At 34.9% G+C, this 22952-nt stretch overlaps 1 protein-coding gene across 1 annotated transcript in view; it reads right to left on the reverse strand.

Moving 5' to 3' along the window:
• dlgap2a (discs, large (Drosophila) homolog-associated protein 2a) overlaps positions 1-22952 on the reverse strand; it is a 191494-nt gene that overhangs the window by 163795 nt on the left and 4747 nt on the right. Inside the window, exons 2-3 of the mRNA XM_087780459.1 lie at positions 16902-16956; positions 15111-15158 (exon numbers count right to left, since the gene is read on the reverse strand). Of these exons, the coding sequence (XP_087636585.1) occupies positions 15111-15158; positions 16902-16956 (103 nt within the window). The remainder of the gene's footprint in view (positions 1-15110; positions 15159-16901; positions 16957-22952) is intronic.

Consider the following 22952-nt stretch of genomic DNA (forward strand, 5'->3'; position numbering starts at 1 on the left):
AGCTCAACGATCCAAGGTCACGGTGTCTTTCGGCCTCGAGTCTCGGGACCTTGCGATTCCATGTTGACTCTGATCCAACATCTTCTAACAACACCTGGTCCACCGTCAAAGGCGTCGTTGAGATTCAAAAATCCGGGACGAGCGTTTCATTTCCAGGATCACACTTAACATGTGATGCATCACTCGCGGCGCTGAAGATCATAAACGTCTGATTAATAATGATGGAGTGCGGCGGGGAAACTCAAACACTGATTAACTGCCCGTTTCACATCCTCGCTCTTCGCTGCAGAGGCAGGTGTGATGGTGAGAGACCATTACTGCAGTTTAATGAGAACCCCGAGTACGAATCCCCTCCCCCCCTGCGGTGGTCCCAGCAGGACCGGCACCGTCGGACACTCAGACGGGATGAGATCACCTCCATCTGTCTTCATGACTGTCTCGCTCTTTATTGCTTTCGAAGAAGTGCTGCTTTCACGAGCGCTTCCTGCGCCCGAGATGGGAAAACCAATATTTGTCCGCGGCCGATGCGTCGCTGTGATTTGTGGACTATTGAATGTTTATGTTGATTAACGCGGGAGTTTGGAATAATCTTCGATGAGCCGTCATCGTGTATAAATAAAAAAAGGATCGCATTACTTGCGTCGAGACAGGCCGGACTTGAGATGTTCGGAGGGAACTTCTGGTTCTGGACGTTTTAACGGGACAACAAATCGTACCGGAACCGTGAATTGGGTCCCTTTGAAAAGATCTGCTCCAGGTACTACTAGGAACCCTTCCTGAAGTTCATCACTATTAAGTACGTCAAACTGTTGGTAGAACTACAGCAGGGGCGTCCAAACTTTTATGAGTATCTGACTCAGAATTTCAAAATAAAAGCTCCTGTATCATCAACCTACCAAACTTATTCATGGAAAAAAAAGTACTTCTATTAACACTTAGTTTTGATACAACCCAAGTGAAGTTGAGAGTAGTTTTGCACCACAAAATATTTTACATACTCCATTGATATGATTGACATGTAGAGTAAATATATGCTGGTATAAAAACAATGATATTAAATTAACTCAAGAGATTTATCTTATTCAATCATTTTCGTTACTGCTTTATCCCATATGGGGGGGATTGCGGGGGGCTGGAGCCTATCCCAGATTTGAATGGGCGAGAGGGGAGGAGGACACCCTGGACAGGAGGCCCGTCTGTTGCAGGGCACACAAAGACACACAACCATTCACAAACACACTCATACATACAGAAAATTCCCCCAAGTTCCAAATCAACCTCTGAATTTCTTTGGACCGTGAGAGGAAACCAGAGTGCCAGGAGTAAACCCACGCAACAAGAGGTGAACCAATCAGACCGAATAAACATCTCCTCCACTTAAATAATCACCAAACATGCCTTGATATGTTTAAAGGCTTAACTAACACCTGTGCAGTGAACACGAAAAGTTTTAATTGACTCCAGTGTGATTATTACAGCAGAGATTATAGCGAAAATCACAGCAGAGCAGCCTCTACTGCACTCATCCCTCAACACGGACAACAACATGAAACAACTAATGTGATTTGGAATATAAATATTGTCTTTAGGAAACTTAGACAGCGATATATCAGGCTAGGACACGTTTATTATTTAGAACCTGTCCTAGAAAACAGCTGTGCTTGGAGAATATCACCACATTTGTTTTGCACGACTACAGCCGGCCGTCTAGATTGAGCCAAAAGCTAGTGAAGTGATGCTTTAAAAAAAAAAAGGAAATCTGGGTTTTATGAATCATAACTTCATATTGATGATTGCAAACAAAATAAATAAATACTAATACAATTAATAGGTTAAAAGTTGTATTTACCACACAGAATGTAGACACTCTGCGATCCTCTGGGCAGGTCTACCTCATGAAGTGGTCTAGTGAGAAGTCTATGAGAGTCATGATGCGTAAATGTTTTTTGCAAAAGTGTAAACAGCGCTTAGTAACAAAAATCTTAGTTAAGCGTCCCTCAGAACTCCGACTGGACACATCAGTCCCACTTGAGTGAAATCGCAATTATGGGATCCTGCTCATGCTTAGCATAGATTATTGTTGTTTGACATAGATTTGCACGTCATCTCCTCCTACAATTGAATAATCACTATTTACTTCTCGCTTGTTAGCAGACGCGGAGATCAGCGGATTTTTTAGAAACATCTCACCGAAGAAGCCTCACATCAGCTTCGTTTCCTGAGTAAATATTAATAACACTCCAATAATTTTTTAATCAAACGTCTCAAAGGGCTGCAATGAGATTATTCCGGGGTTTGAAAAGGGATTGATTCGATTTCGGAGGATAACAGGAACAGGAGTTGTTATACTAATTATTTTTATATTTTGTAAGTCAGATATTTCCGATGTACATAATAATGTACATTTTTTGTCACTTGGAAGATCTTGTGCAGCATTAAAGGAGGGGTAGATGACCTTCAAAACGTTGTGTCATGCATCATATCAAGCATTAACTTGGAGTTTTGTTCACAAGTTAGAATGAATGCTTACCAGAATAGACGCATACAAAAGACTTGTATGTACTGGTTGATCTATTTTTATACACTTTTTTGTGGCAAATTTAACACCAATAAAGTAAAAATAATACACACTTAAAAATATATATTTTAACATCTGTCCAAGTGTTGAACCTTTTTTTATATAAATATATTGCAACATATGTGTAAGCTTTTGAAAAATGTAAAAAAACAAAACATATTTAACTATTTGTGTTTGTTATAAACATATATAAAAATATACATTTTAACATATGTTCAATTTTTTTTTTTTAACATCTGAACAACTATGTCTTTTTAAACATTTTCTAAGACATACAAGTATTTCTTTCACAAATTTTCTTCAGATACATATATATATATAAGTTTTAAACATTTTTCTTAAACATATATATTAACAACTTATATATTAAATTAAATTTAACACCAATAAAGTAAAAATAATACACACAGATGTTGAACCTTTTTCATATAAATATATTTCAACATCTGTCTAAGCTTTTGAAAAATGTAAAAGAAAATACATACTTTACTATGTGTTTGTTATAAACATATATAAAAATATAAATGTTAACATATGTTCAATATATATTTTTTTTACATCTGAACAACTATGTATTTTTAAACATTTTCTAAGACATACAAGTATTTCTTTCACAAAATTTCTTCAGATACATATACATATATAAGTTTTAAACATTTTTCTTAAACATATATTTTAACAACTTATATATTAAATTAAATTTAACACCAATAAAGTAAAAATAATACACACAGATGTTGAACCTTTTTCATATAAATATATTCAACATCTGTGTAAGCTTTTGAAAAATGTAAAAGAAAATACATACTTTACTATTTGTGTTTGTTATAAACATATATAAAAATATAAATGTTAACAAATGTTCAATATATTTTTTTTTTTACATCTGAACAACTATGTCTTTTTAAACATTTTCTAAGACATACAAGTATTTCTTTCACAAAATTTCTTCAGATACATATATATATATATAAGTTTTAAACATTTTTCTTAAACATATATTTTAACAACTTATATATTAAATTAAATTTAACACCAATAAAGTAAAAATAATACACACAGATGTTGAACCTTTTTCATATAAATATATTTCAACATCTGTGTATGCTTTTGAAAAATGTAAAAGAAAATACATACTTTACCATTTGTGTTTGTTATAAACATATATAAAAATATAAATTATAACATATGTTCAATATATTTTTTTAGATATATACATGTTAACATTTTGAACATATTTTTTAAATAGACATTTTGAGATCTGTGTTTTAAATGGTGTGTCACCTGTCAATGCAGAATCCATCACAAATTGTGTTGATAAATGCAATTGACAACAATTAAATATAGACTTGTTGAGAAATTATTAAATCTTTTTTTTTTGTTTACTTCATATGTGTGTGAAGAATGATGATGAGATTTTAAATAACCAGTAGCCAAATGAATAAACTTCCCTTTCGGATTTATATACTTGTAAATCTGACACTAAAGGAAGGTTTAACCACATATAGACAGATGGTTAAATATATGGTCACACTTTTTTTTTTTCCAGCTCATCACACTTCACTTGAGCTTCTAATATATAAAAAAAATCTTCTTCACACCAGATGTTTACACTTTTTTTTCCAGGTTCTTTTTTTCTCCTGCAGCTCCCCCCTGGAGTCCTCGAACGCCCCCAAAGGGGAGGCACGCCTCACATATTTAAAAAAAAAAAACAACTGTTGTTATTGTAGATTCCATCAACCTCAACCCTCTTTATAGAACACACGACGACCTGGGATATCAAAGCCATATCAAAACCTCTTTTACTTTTCAAATCAAAAAGCTTTCATGACGGGATTTGAACCATTGATACTTGTATTCGTGGCTAACAAGGTGAAGATGAAGCGACACAACATCTACTCCTGGGATGTTTTTTTTTTAGTTTTAAACCGTAAAAAATGAATTCCTTTTAATAATCCTTTCAATAAACGCTGCATCATCCAGGAGCACTATAAGAAAAAGCTTGTTTAGTGTCCGCAAATACTTTGGATAATTGATCATAAGAGCTTTTTCAGTCTGTTAAAACGGCGGAAAAAAAAGGGGAGCGAGGTCTCTGAGGAGAAAAAAAAAAAAAAAGGTATCAGAAAATCACTGCGGCAAATAGAAAAGCCAAAGCTTTGTCTCCCCTCGTCCTTGAAAGTGGCCGTCTCTGGAGGTGAAGGCGTGGGCGGGAGAATCGGATGCTAGTATCGCGTCGCTAATGTAACCGACGACCTCCCTTCACGCAACGATCGTGAAGCTAAAACCTTAGGATCTGGACGTCACTCCGACAGGTGGCTTCGGAGCAGCATTGGCTTTCCATCTCCTTTTTCCTACGAGTCCCCCGTTACATTTAAACCGGGAAGTCACTTAAGTATTCCGGGGAGATGCTTTTGAGTTAATGTGCGGGAGGTATTTTCGGCTTGATTTACGACCTGGATTTTTTAATTTAATGTCTGCGTACTTCCCCCGTTTATCACCGTTGTTTTTGCCAATGAAAATAATCGTTAGCATCTGGGGTTAGCGTAGCATCCCTCAGGAATCGGGGTACGTGTTAAGGAGCTCGACAAGTTACTTCCATCTTTACAGACTCCATGATAGGTACAAGAGATTATCATCGAAGTCAATGAAACTCCCTAAAACTTTAGGAATCAGACCCAAAAACGCTAGATTTTCCTTATTTCTTCTCATTTTTCTTCTTATCTCATTTGCGCCACCTAGGGACGGTTCAGGAAATTCAGAATTTGTTTTTGTCAGAACTTACTGTAGACTTTGTTTAAAGGTTTTGGTCGCTAGCGTGAGTTGACTTGCAGTACAGTATGGATGGGCGATTTGAAATAACGATTATATATCACGAAAACGAAATAAAATATATATCAGTTTTTGAGAAAATAACTTGAAAACCAACTGTCCAAGATAGTACAGAAACTGCTTACTTTTTCTATCCCTTTATTTTGATTTTCAGTAGTGGATACCAATACTAGTACATTTTTTGATACTCCAACACAATACTATATATAATAATTCTATACCATGATTTAAAAAAAAAAACACCATGTACTTCTAAATAATTTACGAAGAAATTACTATATCTAGTACTGATGGTGCCGAAAAAACGAATGTTTTATTTTTTGCGTGCTTGTACTATTTAGAACGAAAGTGTCAGTTCTTGTGTAAGCGCTAGCCTACTGTGAAAACTGGCTTGAATTTATAAATGAAGACAAAAAGAAACGATAAACGAGAAATGCCGAAAAATAGATTTTTTATAATCGTCCCTACGATATATCGTAATATCACCTATCGCTTTTGTAGAAGACATGTCGTACACAGATATATAAAAAAAAGTCTTGGACATTTTTTTAGTATTAAAGGGACAAAAAAAGGTTCTAAAATATTGTTTCTGGCGCCCCCATATGTCAAAAAAGTGTAACTGCATTCATTCTCACAAATCGCAGAAGAATTTGTTGCCGCTGAAAATCAGTTTTGAGGTCACATGACACTCAGACTTTTCATTTGGGTTGTCCACGCGCTGTTAAAATAATCTTAAGACCTAAAAAGTTTAAAATTGGACCAATGACTACAGGAAAAGTGAGAAAAATAAAGACAAAAATGTTACATTTTCTTGTTTTAAAGTCTGCAGCGAAATTTGGGTGACCAAATATTTTTATTTAGCCCATTATAGATGTAAAAACATATGGTTTGGTAAAGTATGAGACATTATAGGCTGTTTACTAACGAGTGAAAAAGATGTAAGGCTTCCAACGAATCTGGAAATATTCAAAAGCTGATAAATTGTTGCAGATGGAAGTAAATTTTGCAAAAGACAGAGATGCTACATTTATTATTGATGAATCCAAATATCTCAATATTGCAGTACATTACTAAATAATGCACGTCTTAGGAACAATCAGGTCGTAAAGCTGGAGGTTTAAATTCTTTTAAAACGAAATATATCTTCATCGTTTCTAATATCAAGATTATAATATGTAAAGTTGAGTACTTTACATGATATTATAACAGATTTTTGTTGATTAATTGAAGCTTAAACGGGATGAAAAAACGTCGCTCGTTTGTCGTGACCTTTCAGTTCAACCGTCAAACTGTTAGACTCGGGGAGTTCAGTGGAATTATAGATTTGTCAACGCGGCAACAAAGAACTCCCGCGTCTTCCCTCTTTCAGCGACCGCCATTCATGCGTTAATGAGCCGCCCGGAACACAGTGACTCGGCGGCAAATCAAAGCTCACCCCCTGATCGCTCATTATGTCGGGGACGAGCCGAGAGAGACGGTCCGTGGAGACCAGATGTCCCGTCGCTGCAGAGTTTATTGACACAAGCCACGTATCGCTCTTGGATTACACCTGGACTCTTAAGGATATGCACTAAATTAACGGGTTAAGAAATACTATTTCACCATTAACTGGGTTTATTTCAATGAAGCAAATGTTCCTATAGGGGCCACATCAGTTTTCCTTCTGTTATGGGGGGGTAGTGGAAAAGGTGTAAGGATCGCAGGGTTCATCGTAAAAATGTATCGTTTCCCAGAAAGCAACACATAAGAATGCTCCTAACCAGATGCAACGCTAATAGACTCAGGGACTCATTCATTCCTCGTGCCATTAGGTTGTTTAATTCTGAGTTTGGGGTCAGGAGTGAAGTGAAAAGAAGATTATAATCCATGTTTATCTTTGTTATCTTTCTTTGATCTATGTTCTTTATCCTTGGATTGTGTCAACTTGCACTTTCTTTTTATTGCAATTTGTTCTCGTTCTTGTTTTATGAATCTATCGTCTATTTCCCAAAGGAGACATCCAGAGGGATCAATAAAGTGTATCTATCTATCTAACAATACATGGCTGGGTTCTTCACAGAAAAAATAAAAATAAATCAGAAAATAAATTACACCATTTCTAAAATAAAAAATTGGAAAAAAAGGTCTGGTTTCAAACCAGTGAAAAGTAAAGTAAAATAAAGGTAGAATTGAAAACATCATGTCAATCCCAGCTATCTAGGGGTATGTTGTATACAACTACCAGCAGAAGCCGTTTTAAAAGTAAATGGATAGTTTTAGTTCACAGGCTATTATGGAAAAATCGATTAAAGTATACGACAAATTCGATCATTTTATTAATACATACGTTTATATTTAACTAATGCAGGGTTTAAACTTTTTCGTACAATTTTAATTTCCTGAACATTCAATAATTCATAAATCCATTTTCATGTATCATCTGGTTGTTATTGTCTGAACCTGTGGCCTTGTCGTGCCTCGTATTTTTACCCATCCCATCATTTCACTGTGAATCTAAAATGTAAGATATATAAAAAAAAAAGGTTTCTGCCTCCAAGATTCTGTTTTTCCGAAGACTTTTCTTTCCGCAATACTCAAAAGTTTCTATAGCAAGTTAGATACTTCGCCCTGAGATAACAAGGGTTAACATGCGAGGTCTGAGGCCCTAAAACAAATGTGTTTGTGGTATCCCTTTTGTTGGTGTCACGTTCCCCTTCCTTTTATTTTGTACAGTCTTTTCCTGGGTTTCCAGTGTTTTCGTTGCTCTCTTGACAGTCGGTGAGTACAGTGCTTGGCAAGATCCACGGCTGCACACTATCAGGCCAAAAAGTGCTGCTGCACAAAGAGTCTACTCCTGGACTGAGTCGACGTTAGCAGGTTTTCTCTGGACCATCTTTAAACCTCTCAGTAATTCGCCAAGTGAATCTACTTTGCATCTTAGACGTTAACCTCCCGACTGTTATTTCTTGTCCACGCTTTGTGTTCCTTTGGTGAGTTCTGGGTTTAATTGTTGCCTTTTGTGTTTTTGTAGTGGATCTTGCGCCTTGCAGCCACCCTTACTTTGGTTTTCATGGACTACTGATTTTTAAGTGGACTCGTAAGGACTGAGATTTGGACACTGAACTTTTGACGCCTTCTCGTGGACGTTTTTGCACGTAAAATTGTGTTTATGTTTGATTATTAAACCATCTTTTGTAACTTATTATCCTCCGCTTCAGGGTCACCTTTGCTAGCTAAACCGTTAGACTAGGCTCTGGGTCAAGGTCAACAACCTCCACCACTTTATTGAACTATAAAATATAAGCACTATGTTTAAATGTTAATTATGATTTGCAAAAATTAAAACAATTCCATACAGTGCTGACAAATTTCAAAAACAATATCGTGGAAAAGATTGTTATTTGCGAATACATCCATTATTATATATAATCTTTAACGATGGTTAAAAAGCTTCCGTACAATTGTAGGAAAATATGAAACATTGACACCCCTAGTAAATATAAAAAATATATATATAAAAAACCATTTATTTGATTTAATTCCCTTTTCCCTAAATAAAACAGCAGGACTCCACTGGCATCTTGGAAGGTGTATTTTCAGCTCTCAAGCTTCATCACGATTCATCTCCGAGTTTATCCGATTCAATTTGCACTTGTCTCTGACTGCTCAATAAAGCACACTGGCGAACACGCCACATGTTTGGAGAGAACAATCGAATAAAGGAAGTGTGTCCTCTGGCTGCGACTTAAGAAACCAGTTCCTCTACGAGGGAACGGCCGTTTCTCCTCGTTTCGTATGCCGTTTGTGTCTCTGTCGTTTATGTTTGCGGCAGGATCTCCGGGACTGGGCTCTGGAAACACTTCGCTGCTTCAACTTTGCGGAATGAAGGGAGCGAAAAAAGAGAGGGAGAGCGGGGGAGGAGGCGAGCGCTGAGGGAGATGGACTGAAGAAAGCAGGAAGGCTGAGGCCGGGAGATAGAGCAGGAGTCATTATCGGCAGCAGTCGAGGGTTCAGCCGACATGAGAGCCCCTTTGGGGCGTCGACACAAAACAGATGCAGGACTCGATGGCTCCCGCTCGCTGTTGTACTCCATCCATCCGGATCGGTTGAAAAGGAGGAGAGGAAGACGAGCGTCATGGATGTGGTTAACCCCCTGTGTCGTCTCTGGGTCAAGGTGACCCGGAGGACAGAAAACAAATGTGTTTGTGGTACTCCTCGTGTTGTCTCTGGGTCTGAATTCCAGAAATACATAGGCAATGGTGGAGGTCTTTCACTTTGACCCAGAAACAAGGGATACCACAAGCACATTTTTTTAACATGAGAGGTGCGAGTATCGAGGATTGGTCAAGGAAGGGGTTGCCATGGCAACCTTTGATGAGTGTTGCCCAAAGAAAAGTCTTTAGAAAAAACAGAATCTTAGAGATGGAGTCTTTATTTTTAATATTTAAAATTTCACACGATAGCAACCAAGTGCTGAATCAAAACTGATTTTTGGAATTCTCAAATGTTCAGGAAATTAAAAATGTAAGATGTTATTTAAAAAAAAAAATTCTTTCATTACGAAAACCGAAAGAAAACAAATGTGTTTGTGTTACTCCTCGTGTTGTCTCTGGGTCTGAATTCCAGAAATACATAGGCAATGGTGGAGGTCTTTCACTTTGACCCAGAAACAAGGGATACCACAAGCACATTTTTTTAACATGAGAGGTGCGAGTATCGAGGATTGGTCAAGGAAGGGGTTGCCATGGCAACCTTTGTTGAGTGTTGCCCAAAGAAAAGAAAACACAGAATCTTAGAGATCGAGTCTTTAATTTTAATATTTAAAATTTCACACGATAGCAACCAAGTGATGAATCAAAATTGATTTTTGGAATTCTCAAATGTTCAGGAAATTAAAAATGTGAAATTTTATTTGAAAAATAAATACTTTCATTACGAAAACCGAAAGATTTTTTATGGTCCGATACCGATACCTGGGCTTTAATTATCGACTGATACCGATCTGCTGTGAAATTGCATTGAATAAAAACCAAAAAACCTACTTCATGTTGAATTACAAAGTTTTTTTTTTTGTGTTTTTAAGTGTCTAAATGTTTTAGGAACATAAAGAAAATATAGTTATAATGTAAACTTTCTTTACCTTTTAACCTGCAGAGATGGTTTGTGTAAAACTGTACTGCAAACAAAGTGACAATTTTGTGAGGAACATAAACAACCCTGGACGTGTCAAGCAATAATGTTACATTCAAATAGTAATATACGGCTGTGTATTTGCAACAATGATACGCATCATGATACATGTGACGATATAACACGACATATTGTGATACTGTAGGAATAACAATACTTACAATACTACACTTTTTCTGGCTTTTACAACAAACGGCAAATACTTTCTCTAATCAAATGTGAAAGTTCTTGTAGCAAAGAGCTTCACAAAATATAATATAATATTGAAATCACTTGAAGGATTGTCCATCTTGACAACTTTCAGCACTTTTTCTTTTCATTTTTTACGCTTTCATGGAGTCGTCTGTAAGCTTTTCTTGTTTCTCCAAAACAGCCCACGAAGTTAAACCATTTTGTTTCGACGTTACCTGATCCAACTTCGAACCGATACCCGATACCCAATACCCTAACACCAGCAATACCCATTTCAAGAGATATTCATATCGAATCCACGTATCCATTGACTAGATTTTTCTTAATTATTATCAAAATGATCAAGTAAGATTTGGTTAAGGTCCAAAAATATGGTCTCTGAAGAAATGAGACGAGGATCTACAGAAACACAACAACTCCAAGACCCTTTGCAATTTCCTAGCATCTCTACCTCAATTTTATGTAACTTATCAAATCATGGCTTTGACCTTAAACCCGTAAACTCTGTAAGATAAACTACAAAGGCTTGATAGCTCAGATAGTAGATTGGTCTGCTTTCGAAGTTGCGAGCTCAACCCCAGCTCGGGAGAAGATTGGCCCGTTGTGTCCCTGAGCAAGACACTGATGGTTGAGATGCATCTACTCCCATCAGTGTCAATGGGTGGATCAGTAACTTGGAGTAAAGTGCTTTGGCTGCTGAAAAAAGGTTTTGAAAAGTGCTGTACGAGTAACAGCCATTTACAAAACCGTGTGAGATGCAGTGATATCTTTACCATTTTTTTTACATAAGAGTGGTTGTTTTGTTCCTTATAAAAGGTTTTCTATGAGTCTTAAAACAAGAAGCATGTAGTTGTTGTTTTAATTCTACCACTACTTATACTAATAATTATTCTACTAGTTCTGCTGCTTATTCGATTTCTACAATAATTATTCAACTACTTCTTCTACTCCCACTACTAATTCTACTACTTCTCCAACTCCCATTACTACTTCCTCTACTTCCACTACTACTACTACTTCCTCTACTTCCACTACTACTACTTCCTCTACTACCAATTCATCTACCTCTACTACCAATTCATCTACTTCCAATACTACTTCCTCTAATTCCACTACTCCCAGTACTACTTCCTATACTTCTACTACGACCTCTACTTCCACTATTACTTCCTCTACTTCCACTACTACAACTTCCTCTACTACTACTTCATCTACTTCCACTACTACGTCCTCTAATTCCACTACTACTTCATCTACTTCCACTACTACTTCATCTACTTTTACTACTACTTCCTCAAATTCCACTACTCCCACTACTACTTCCTCCATTTCCACTACTACTACCTCCTATACTCCCACTACTACTTCCTCCATTTCCACTACTACTACCTCCTATACTCCCACTACTACTTCCTCCTCTACTCCCACTACTACTTCCTCTACTCCCATTTCTACTTCCTCTACGTCTACTAAAACTTCATCTAATTCCAACACTACTTCCTCAAATTCCACTACTACCACTACTACTTCCTCTACAACCACTACTACCTCCTATACTTCTACTAGTACTACTTCCTCTACTCCCACTACTACTTCCTCTACGTCTACTAGAACTTCATCTAATTCCAACACTACTTCCTCAAATTCCACTACTACTTCCTCTACTACGACTACTACCTCCTCTACTACCACTACTACCTCCTATACTTCTACTACTACTACTTCCTCTACTACCACTACTACTTCCTCTACTACCAATACTTCCTCCTATACTACTACTACTTCCTCTACTACCACTACTACCTTCTATACTTCTACTACTTCCTCTACTTCTACTACAAATTCCGCTTCTTAACGTTAACGTTTTCACATCAGCATTTCTTCTTTATGCCGTCATTACAACCGTTTCCACACATTTTTACTTTGAATACTAATACTTCCAAGCATTTCAGTTTAAAGATTCAACAGATTCATCACTCTCACACACTGCATTTCCTTCTAGAGTATGATGATACCCTAAAAAACGTTCGGGAAAAACATTTTGTCTTTTCACACAGGGGAAAAGATTTTTTTGAAGCCTTTCACAAGTATTACCATGGCAACCAGATCCAAATAAACCAACTATTTATCTCCGAACTTCGCTGTCGGAAAGATAATTGACAAGTGGCGATCAGGAAAATGCGCTTACTCAAAAAAAAAAAAACTCCAGGCTCTCGAGGGAGATAAAAAAAAATGCACGGACGAGAGAAACGGCGGAATCTTTCGCACATTCACACGCTAATTACCGTCTATAAATAGTAATAGCCTGATTTTGGGACAATGCCGAAGTGCTCATCAGCACAAAACTGCGCTGGTGGAGTGTATTAGAAGTGGAGGGACACGCTGATAACAGAAAGAGTGTGAGATTACGATAAGCCTCATCCCTTCACTTTCGGTGCACAAGCTTTTGAATTTCATATGGAGGCGAAACGCAAAGAAAGGAAAGTGGATTTCTGCAGAAGTGGATTGATGGGAAGTCTACCACAAGAGGGCGCTGTTGAGAGATTGATTTATAAATGTGTATTATTTTTTTATGATCCAACTGGTTGTTCGCCTCAAATGCCTCTCGATAGAGTCACAAAAGTGACGCATGGTGCACGTGTTGCTATGGAAACGGTTGTTCATTGACGGAGAATCCTGACCCCGGGTTGGAGGGATGATGATGAATGGACTCCAGGGATGTCGTTTGACAAAATCCGATGTGTGTTTGAACATGACCGCCGCCTATCAAAGAGGAGCCCCCGTGTGCCGCGTCCTCCTGACAGCTCTATCCATCAGAATAAACACAGATTTTACCCTCGCACCAGGGAGGGTTGAAAGACAAAAAAACATTCTGTCGACGTTCCAACGCCGTCAGGAACAATTTGACTGTAGTCTGTCACTTCGTCTGGCCTTTGATTTGTCGGTTAAGTGACTTCATTCCCTTTTTGAAATGATAATATCATTTTATTTATTGTTGGTTCCTTTTAAACATATAATAAATCAAACATCACTTTAAAGATTTGTATTAACAGAAGATAAAAATATATGTATATTTTATAAAAAATCAGTATAACATATAAAAATAGATATTTTTACGACTTTAAGGTCAATTAAAGTTAATTCTGCAATAAAGTAATTTTGTACAACTTTAATCTCGTAATAAAGTATTTTTGTATGACTTTAATCTAGTAATAAAGTGATTTTGTATGACTTAAAGTCGTACGAAAAATACTTTGTAATAAAGTATTTTAGTACGTCTTTAATCTCATAATAAAGTATTTTAATATGATTTAAATCTTGTAAGAAAGTATTTTTGTACGACTTCATCTCGGAAGAAAGTATTTCCGTACCACTTTAATCTCGTAATTAAGTATTTTCCTATGACTTTAATCTCTTAATAATATATTTTCGTATGACTTTATTCCCCTAATTAAGTATTTTCCTACGATTTTAATCCGGTAATAAAGTATTTTGTACGTCTTTAATCTCGTAATTAAGTATTTTCATATGACTTCAATCTCGTAATAAAGTATTTCTGTATTTTAATTTCGTAATAAGGCATTTGAATCTAGTAATAAATGTATTTTATACAACTTTAATCTCGTAACATAAAAAAATATATATACTGTATATATATGAGTGGCCCTAATACTCTGTCGTACATTTCAAAGTTATATCTGAAATATAATTTGTTTAAAATACTTTTTTTTAATTAGGTAATAACTACTTAGGCAGTTTTATTTTTTAAATATTTATTGTGAAAAATAAACAACATGTTTTTTTGTAGAAATACCTTTGCATTTACTAACCTAGCTTGTCAAACTAAGTAATTACATAAACAGGTATTTGAATACTTGGACTGATACAGTCCAGATACACTGACTGTTACATTAAATCAGTTTAAATGATCATTATAGTGTAACAACTGTCTTCAAAGGTAAATCAAAGACATCGCGTCCTCAGGTAAACACGGTAAGGTCAACACCGACGAGTATTTATCTTTATACGATGTTTTCCGCTCGATTAAATCTACCGAACACGCCGACCGGAGCCACCTGAGGCTGTAATTAACGTTTGACCCGCTTTTACCTGTTTGTTTCCAAATCTGCACGAACGCAGATAATCTGTCGGCGACGCCCCGGCAAACATTAATTTCACGCTGAGGCGACGCTTCGCTCGGCGTCGGGGCTTCAGCACATTAAACTCCAGCCGTCGTCGATTCATGACGCCGACATAACCGATCAGTTCATCAACAGTTTCGTAAATAAACCACATTTTTTTTGGAGGTTTTTTAAACGCTAATTTAAAGAGAAACTTTTACCTGAGTAAATGTCTCTGCTCTTCAGTTTCATCAAGAGCTGCTTCACACCTGTCGGAGCAGAAATCAAATATAAATCAACTTTTAAAAGTGAAACAAACTTCTACTTGATCTTTAAAGTATGTACTTTTTTGAGTATTGTTTTGATTGTTTAAGCGCTTTGTGACCCTGGTCTCGAAAAGCGCTATATAAATAAATATTACTTACTTACTTACTTACTTTCTAACCTCATTTACTTTCCTTTTACTCTCTTTGTACGTCTGACTTACATGTTTAAGTTGTTTTTAAGCACCTTTTCTTCGCTACTTCCTGTTTTGGTCTTTCCGACAGTTGCTAATCCTAACGCTAGCATCTTTCAGTGCTAAAGCTAGCAGCAAACGCATAAATCTCAGCTGTGATTGGTCAGTTCAGATTTAATAAACAACAGGACGCTCCCTAGCTAGCATGTTGTCAGCCGACTGAGCTCTGCCTCTGATTTGCAAAGCTAAAAAAGGTCGACATGCTAACAGGTTAACGAAAAAGGCAATGTCAACAACCGCCGATATTTTACGATAATTGTTTTGCATGTTTATCAGCTCTTATTACTCTTATTTTAATTGTATTTGTGTCTTTTTATTTCACTTTATTTCCTTCATTCATATTTGATGCTTTTTTAAAGCAGTTTTCATTCATTCAATTATAGTTTTACATTTATTCCTGACCTTTTTCATCATCATAATTTGTAAGTACATACACTAAATACAATTTAACGGTTCATGGGTATTTCCCTACGTTTTTAATCTTTTAAAAAAGTATTTTCCAACGATTTTAATCTCGTAATAAAGTATTTTGTACGACATTAATCTTGTGAAAAAGTATTTTGTACGACTTAATCTCTTAATTAAGTATATTGTATGATTTTAATCTTGTAATTAAGTATTTTGTGCGACTTCAATCTCGTAATCAAGTATTTTTGTACAACTTTATTATCGTTAAAGTATTTTGTACCACTTTAATCTCTTAATTAAGTATATTGTATGATTTTAATCTTGTAATTAAGTATTTTGTGCGACTTCAATCTCGTAATCAAGTATTTTTGTACAACTTTATTATCGTTATGAAGTATTTTGTACGACTTTAAGCTTGTGATTAAGTATTTTGTACGACTTTAATTTCTTAATTAAGTATTTTGTACGACTTTAATCTCTTAATTAAGTATTTTGTATGATTTTAATCCTGTATTTAAGTATTTTGTGCGACTTTATTCTCGTAATCAAGTATTTTTGTACAACTTTATTATCGTTATAAAGTATTTTGTGCGACTATAATCTCGTAATAAAGTATTTTGTACGACTTTAATCTCGTAATAAAGTATTTTGTGTGACTTTAATATCGTATTCAAGTATTTTGTACGACTTTAATCTCTTAATTAAGTATTTTGTACAATTTTAAACCTGTAATTAAGTATTTTGTGCGACTTTAATCTCGTATTCAAGTATTTTCGTACAACTTTAATATCGTTATAAAGTATTTCTTACGACTTTTATCTCGTAAAGTATTTTCGCACGACTCTATTACGAGAATAAAGTTGTACTAAAGTACTTTATTAAGCGATTAAAGTATTTTCGTAATTAATTTCTTACAAAATGTATTATGTTTTTTTTCATGTGCATTCGCATCATCTTTTTCCCTTTTTTTTTCCCTTCTTAAAAAAAACATTTAAGGTTCAAAAAGAATATGAAGTGAACACTTAAGTTCAAGTAGTACTTACGATACTCATTTCTAAGAGTAAAAAAAACACGTTCACTTCCTCACCTGTGTTTGTTTCGGGCAAGACACAGCAATGCTTCTGCAGAATTCCTGGCAGCACCTTGAAAACACAGAAATACATCATGAGGAAAAGCTACGACCTGCTAGTATCACGTGGTAACTTTTCTAAACGACTCCCTTGTTAAAAAAAAAAATCTACACTGGAGGCGGCGAAGCGAGAAATGATCCCAGTGAGGCTTCTGGACGGTTAATCTTGGATCTACAAACCGTCAGGGAAATGTCGCGTGAAGAGTAGATATGATATTAAATCATGAAACAAAAATATTGATAAAAGACGCAATGCTAATTAGCCTTTTTAATCATTTTATAATTTTTTTTTGAATTGTATTGTACTACGGTTTTAATCGCGTAAAAATACATTTTCATTCGACTTAAATCTTGTAATATTCCGGGATTGATGACATGCGGTGAAAAACCTTGCAAGATATTTTTGTACGTCTTTATTCTCGTAACCCATTTTTGTACGACTTTAACTTCGTAATTCAACCTTTTTTTCGTACGTCTTCAATCTCGTAGTAAGTTATTTTACTACGGTTTTAATCGCATAAAAATACATTTTCATTCGACTTAAATCTTGTAATATTCCGGGATTGATGACATGCGGTGAAAAACCTTGTAAGATATTTTTGTACGTCTTTATTCTCGTAACCCATTTTTGTACGACTTTAACTTCGTAATTCAACCTTTTTTTCGTACGTCTTCAATCTCGTAGTAAGTTATTTTACTACGGTTTTAATCGCGTAAAAATACATTTTCATTCGACTTAAATCTTGTAATATTCCGGGATTGATGACATGCGGTGAAAAACCTTGTAAGATATTTTTGTACGTCTTTATTCTCGTAACCCATTTTTGTACGACTTTACCTTCGTAATGAAGGCTTTTTTTTTCCATACTTCTTCAATCTCGTAATAAGGTATTTTACTACGGTTTTAATCGCGTAAAAATACATTTTCATTCAACTTAAATCTTGTAATATTCCGGGATTGATGACATGCGGCGAAAAACATTGATATTAAATCATGAAACAAAAATATTAATAAAAGACGCAATGCTAATTAGCCTTTTTAATCATTTTATAATGTTTTTTTGAAGACAAACCACTGCAGCCTTTTTGATCCTTTGATGGGTTTTTTTTAGCTGCTGCAGCTTGAAAGTCAGACGTTGAAAACATTCCTCAAGGTTTTGAACCTGCAGTGAACTTTTATCCCAAAGAAAAGGTGTTTAGCTCGACTTTAAACGAAGGCAGAACTTCACCCAAGAAACCTTCTGTTGGAAAACTTGGAAAGAACACAATAATAAATGTAATTTAACTACATATAATTCTTTACATGATAAAAAAAATATGTAGTTAAATGACAGATTAAGTATAAATACGTATAAATATGAAAGAAAAAACAAAAAGGAAAGAAAAATTAAGTCCTAAAACAAAAAAGAATATTTGTGTTGCAATTATAAATTCTCTTTTATACATTAACATTGACATGCTTGTATGATATAAACAAGAATAAATATTTGTTTCCATTTTTGGTGAATAAGTTGGCAAACAAGTGGATATGAAACTTTAAACACAAATATAAACAAGATGAAAAGCGTCCCGATTTAATTCAGAACAGGAAATACTATTGTTCCATGTTTTCTTAGGAAGATAAAGAGTAAGAAAGACTCTACAGCTGTATTTTTCAGGGTCATGATTGAAGCCATTTCTGGCTGAAGAAGAGGAAAATATCTGAGACTTTCATGGTGTGACAACCTTTCAAAGTTGATGACAGAAGGTGTCTTCTAGCTCAGCTCACCGATACGTCTTGCTCTCCAAGACGCAGTGAGTCCCTTGAAGTTACTTTATAAAGTGCGTGAAATCAGTGCAAACTAGAGGTTACGAGAGCAGAGTCCATTACGTCGTTATGACTTCACTCTTCCTGATGCCAGCTGTAATCACGCCCTGCTTTGTTTATACAAAGATGATTGATGACGTGCAGTGAAGAACCTTGATGTTTGACCAATCACAGCAGAGTGGGTGTGGTCATGGTAAACAAGATTTCCTCTCCAGACTGTACGACATTGATCTCGTAAAGTATTTTTGTACGACTTTAACATCGTAATAAATTATTTTCCTATGGTTTTAATCACGTAAAAATGTATTTTCATATGACTTAAATCTCGTAATAAAGTTCTTTTGTAGGACTTTATTCTTGTGAAGTGTCTTTAATCTCGTAATCAGGTATTTTACTACAATTTTAATCATGTAAAAAAAGTATTTTCGTATGTCTATGTGAAAAAGCATTTTCCTAAAGTTTTAATCAATTAAAAATGTATTTTCATACGACTTAAATCTCGTAATAAAGTATTTTTGTACGACTTTAATGTCATAATTAGGTATTTCGTAAGTCTTCAATCTCCTAATAAAGTACTTTTGTACGACTTTATTCTCGTAAAGTATTTCCGTATGTCTTTAATCTGTTAATCAAGTATTTTCCTACGGTTGTAATCTCGTAAAAAATTACATTCATACGACTTAAATCTTGTAATATTCCGAGATTGATGACATGCGGTGAAAAACCTTGATGTTTGACCAATCACAGCAGAGTGGGTGTGGTCATGGTAAACAACATTCCCTCTCCAGACTGTACGACATTGATCTCGAAAAGTATTTTTGTATGACTTTTTCCTCGTAAAGTATTTTTGTATGACTTGAACATCGTAATAAATTATTTTCCTACGGTTTTAATCACGTAAAAATGTATTTTCATATGACTTAAATCTCATAATAAAGTACTTTTGTAGGACTTTATTCTTGTGGAGTGTCTTTAATCTCGTAATCAGGTATTTTCCTACGGTTTTAATCTCGTGATAAAGTATTTTACTACAATTTTAATAATGTACAAAAAGTATTTTCGTATGTCTATGTGAAAAAGCATTTTCCTATAGTTTTAATCAATTAAAAATGTATTTTCATACGACTTAAATCTCATAAAGTATTTTTGTACGACTTTAACGTCGTAATTAGGAATTTCTTAAGTCTTCAATCTCCTAATAAAGTACTTTTGAACGACTTTATTCTCGTAGAGTATTTCCGTATGTCTTTAATCTGTTAATCAAGTATTTTACTACGGTTTTAATTGCGTAAAAATACATTTTCATTCGACTTAAATCTAGTAATATTCCGGGATTGATGACATGCGGTGAAAAAACTTGTAAGATATTTTTTTACGTCTTTATTCTCGTAACGCATTTTTGTACGACTTTAACTTCGCAATGAAGCCTTTTTTTTCCATACTTCTTCAATCTCGTAATAAGGTATTTTACGACGGTTTTAATCGCGTAAAAATGTATTTTCATTCGACTTAAATCTAGTAATATTCCTGGATTGATGACATGCGGTGAAAAACCTTGTAAGATATTTTTGTACGTCTTTATTCTCGTAACCCATTTATGTACGACTTTAACTTCGTAATTAAACCTTTTTTTCGTACGTCTTCAATCTCGTAGTAAGTTATTTTACTATGGTTTTAATCGCGTAAAAATACATTTTCATTCGACTTGAATATAGTAATATTCCGGGATTGATGACATGCGGTGAAAAACCTTGTAAGATATTTTTGTACGTCTTTATTCTCGTAACCCATTTTTGTACGACTTTAACTTCGTAATGAAGGCTTTTTTTTCGTACTTCTTCAATCTCGTAATAAGGTATTTTACTACGGTTTTAATCGCGTAAAAATACATTTTCATTCGACTTAAATCTTGTAATATTCCGGGATTGATGACATGCGGTGAAAAACCTTGTAAGATATTTTTGTACGTCTTTATTCTCGTAACCCATTTTTTGTACGACTTTACCTTCGTAATGAAGGCTTTTTTTTCCATACTTCTTCAATCTCGTAATAAGGTATTTTACTACGGTTTTAATCGCGTAAAAATACATTTTCATTCAACTTAAATCTAGTAATATTCCGGGATTGAAGACATGCGGCGAAAAACCTTGTAAGATATTTTTGTACGTCTTTATTCTCGTAAACCATTTATGTACGACTTTAACTTCGTAATTCAACCTTTTTTTCGTACGTCTTCAATCTCGATTGATGACATGCGGTGAAAAACCTTGTAAGATATTTTTGTACGACTTTAACTTCGTAATGAAGCCATTTTTTTCGTACGTCTTCAATCTCGTAATAAGGTATTTTACTACGGTTTTAAATCGCGTTAAAATGTATTTTCATATGACTTAAATCTCGTAATATTCCGGGATTGATGACGTGCCGTGAAAAACCTTGATGTTGGACCAATCAGAGCATAGGTCATGGTAAACAAGATTTCATCTCCAGAAGAAAATAGTCTATTTAACTTAAATCATTACATCAGTTGCTTGTGAGGGTTTTTCGAAACACTGGTGACTCACAGTTCCGAGAGGATGAGGAACTTTTCTTGCCGATATCCGTGACAACAACGAGAGTCTCGTCTGCGAGTTCTTTTGTTCACGATAAACCTTAAGAGGGTCCTCGGACGTCAAATGAACACAATTAGGTTCCATTATTATCTTCGCGTACTGATGTATCCAGAGAACTATATAGAAAATACATCATAAAAAACACTAATCATTTCCTCATCCTCTCACGATGATCGCAAGAGAGACCGCCGAGCGCCCGGACTCCTCTTGAGCTAATAGTTGATCCGAGAGGAAGCCATGGAAAGTGGAGTCGCGTCCAATTCATTTGAAAGCTCTTCCTGTCGACCATAAGCTCCGGGTACTTGCCTCTTCCGCAGCCGCGCTCTCGGATGAAGTAGAGCCCAGATGGAGGGCGAGATAAGAGCGAAAGGTGGAGGAAATGAAGACCCCGCGAGTGGGTATTAAAAAGACTTTTCAAGTACGTGGTTCTGTGGTGAAATACACGCATCACTGAGCTCTTTAAACGCATGATAATCTTTTGTAGTTCTATTGACTACTACTGCCTGAGAGATGCTTCTTTTTCTCTAAAACAACATGAGGATGTGAGTCTTGAATCGTCAAAATGAGTGAAACACAAACTCTTTAGAGATAAAACTTCTCATTTTCACGTAAATAATGTTTAAAGACAAACATGTTCACACATAGAGAAGAGCATCATTGGCATACAGTCAACACTAAAACTGAAGTAGTTTACTTGAAGTATACGTATGATATCCCGTAGCAAAAACAGGTAAATTCAAGTAAACTTTAAGGATACCCAACTAAAGTTAAGTAGTATACATATGAAATCCCTTAGCAAAACCAAATATATTCAGGTGTACTATGAGAATACTTGTTAAATACTAAAATTCAAGTAGAATACCAAAAGTATACTTTTGACATCCCTTATCAAAAACAGGTATAATCAAGTGTACTATGAGTATATTTATTAAATACTAAAATTGAAGAAGTATATTGAAACGATTTACTACGAGTAGACTTATTAAATACTAAAATTGAAGTAGTATATTGAAACTATTTACTAGGAGTATACTTATTAAATACTAAAATTGAAGTAGCATATTGAAACGATTTACTACGAGTATACTTATTAAATACTAAAATTGAAGTATACTTTTGACATCCCGTAGCAAAAACAGGTATATTCAAGTGTACTTTGAGTAAACTTATTAAATACTAAAATTGAAGTAGTATATTTAAACATTTACTATGAGTATACTTATTAAAAACTAAAATTGAAGTATACTTTTTACATCCTTTATCAAAAACGGGTAGATTCAAGTGTACTATGAGTAAACTTATTAAATACTAAAATTGAAGTAGTATATTGAAACGATTTACTACGAGTATACTTATTAAATACTAAAATTGAAGTATCAAATTCATCATCCCTTATCAAAAACAGGTATATTCAAGTGTACTAGGAGTTAACTTATTGTGTTTTTCTTGGTGTTATCTTGATATTTTTAGTTTATATTTTTTGAGTATTAATTTTTTTGATTGTTTTAGCGCTTTGTGACCCTGGTCTAGAAAAGCGCTATATGAATATAAATTATTTACTTACCTTTTTAATAAAAAAAATATTCAGTA

The sequence above is a fragment of the Callionymus lyra genome, chromosome 18 (assembly GCF_982586985.1).
Source record: "Callionymus lyra chromosome 18, fCalLyr1.hap1.1, whole genome shotgun sequence".
Taxonomy (NCBI): Eukaryota; Metazoa; Chordata; class Actinopteri; order Syngnathiformes; family Callionymidae; genus Callionymus; species Callionymus lyra.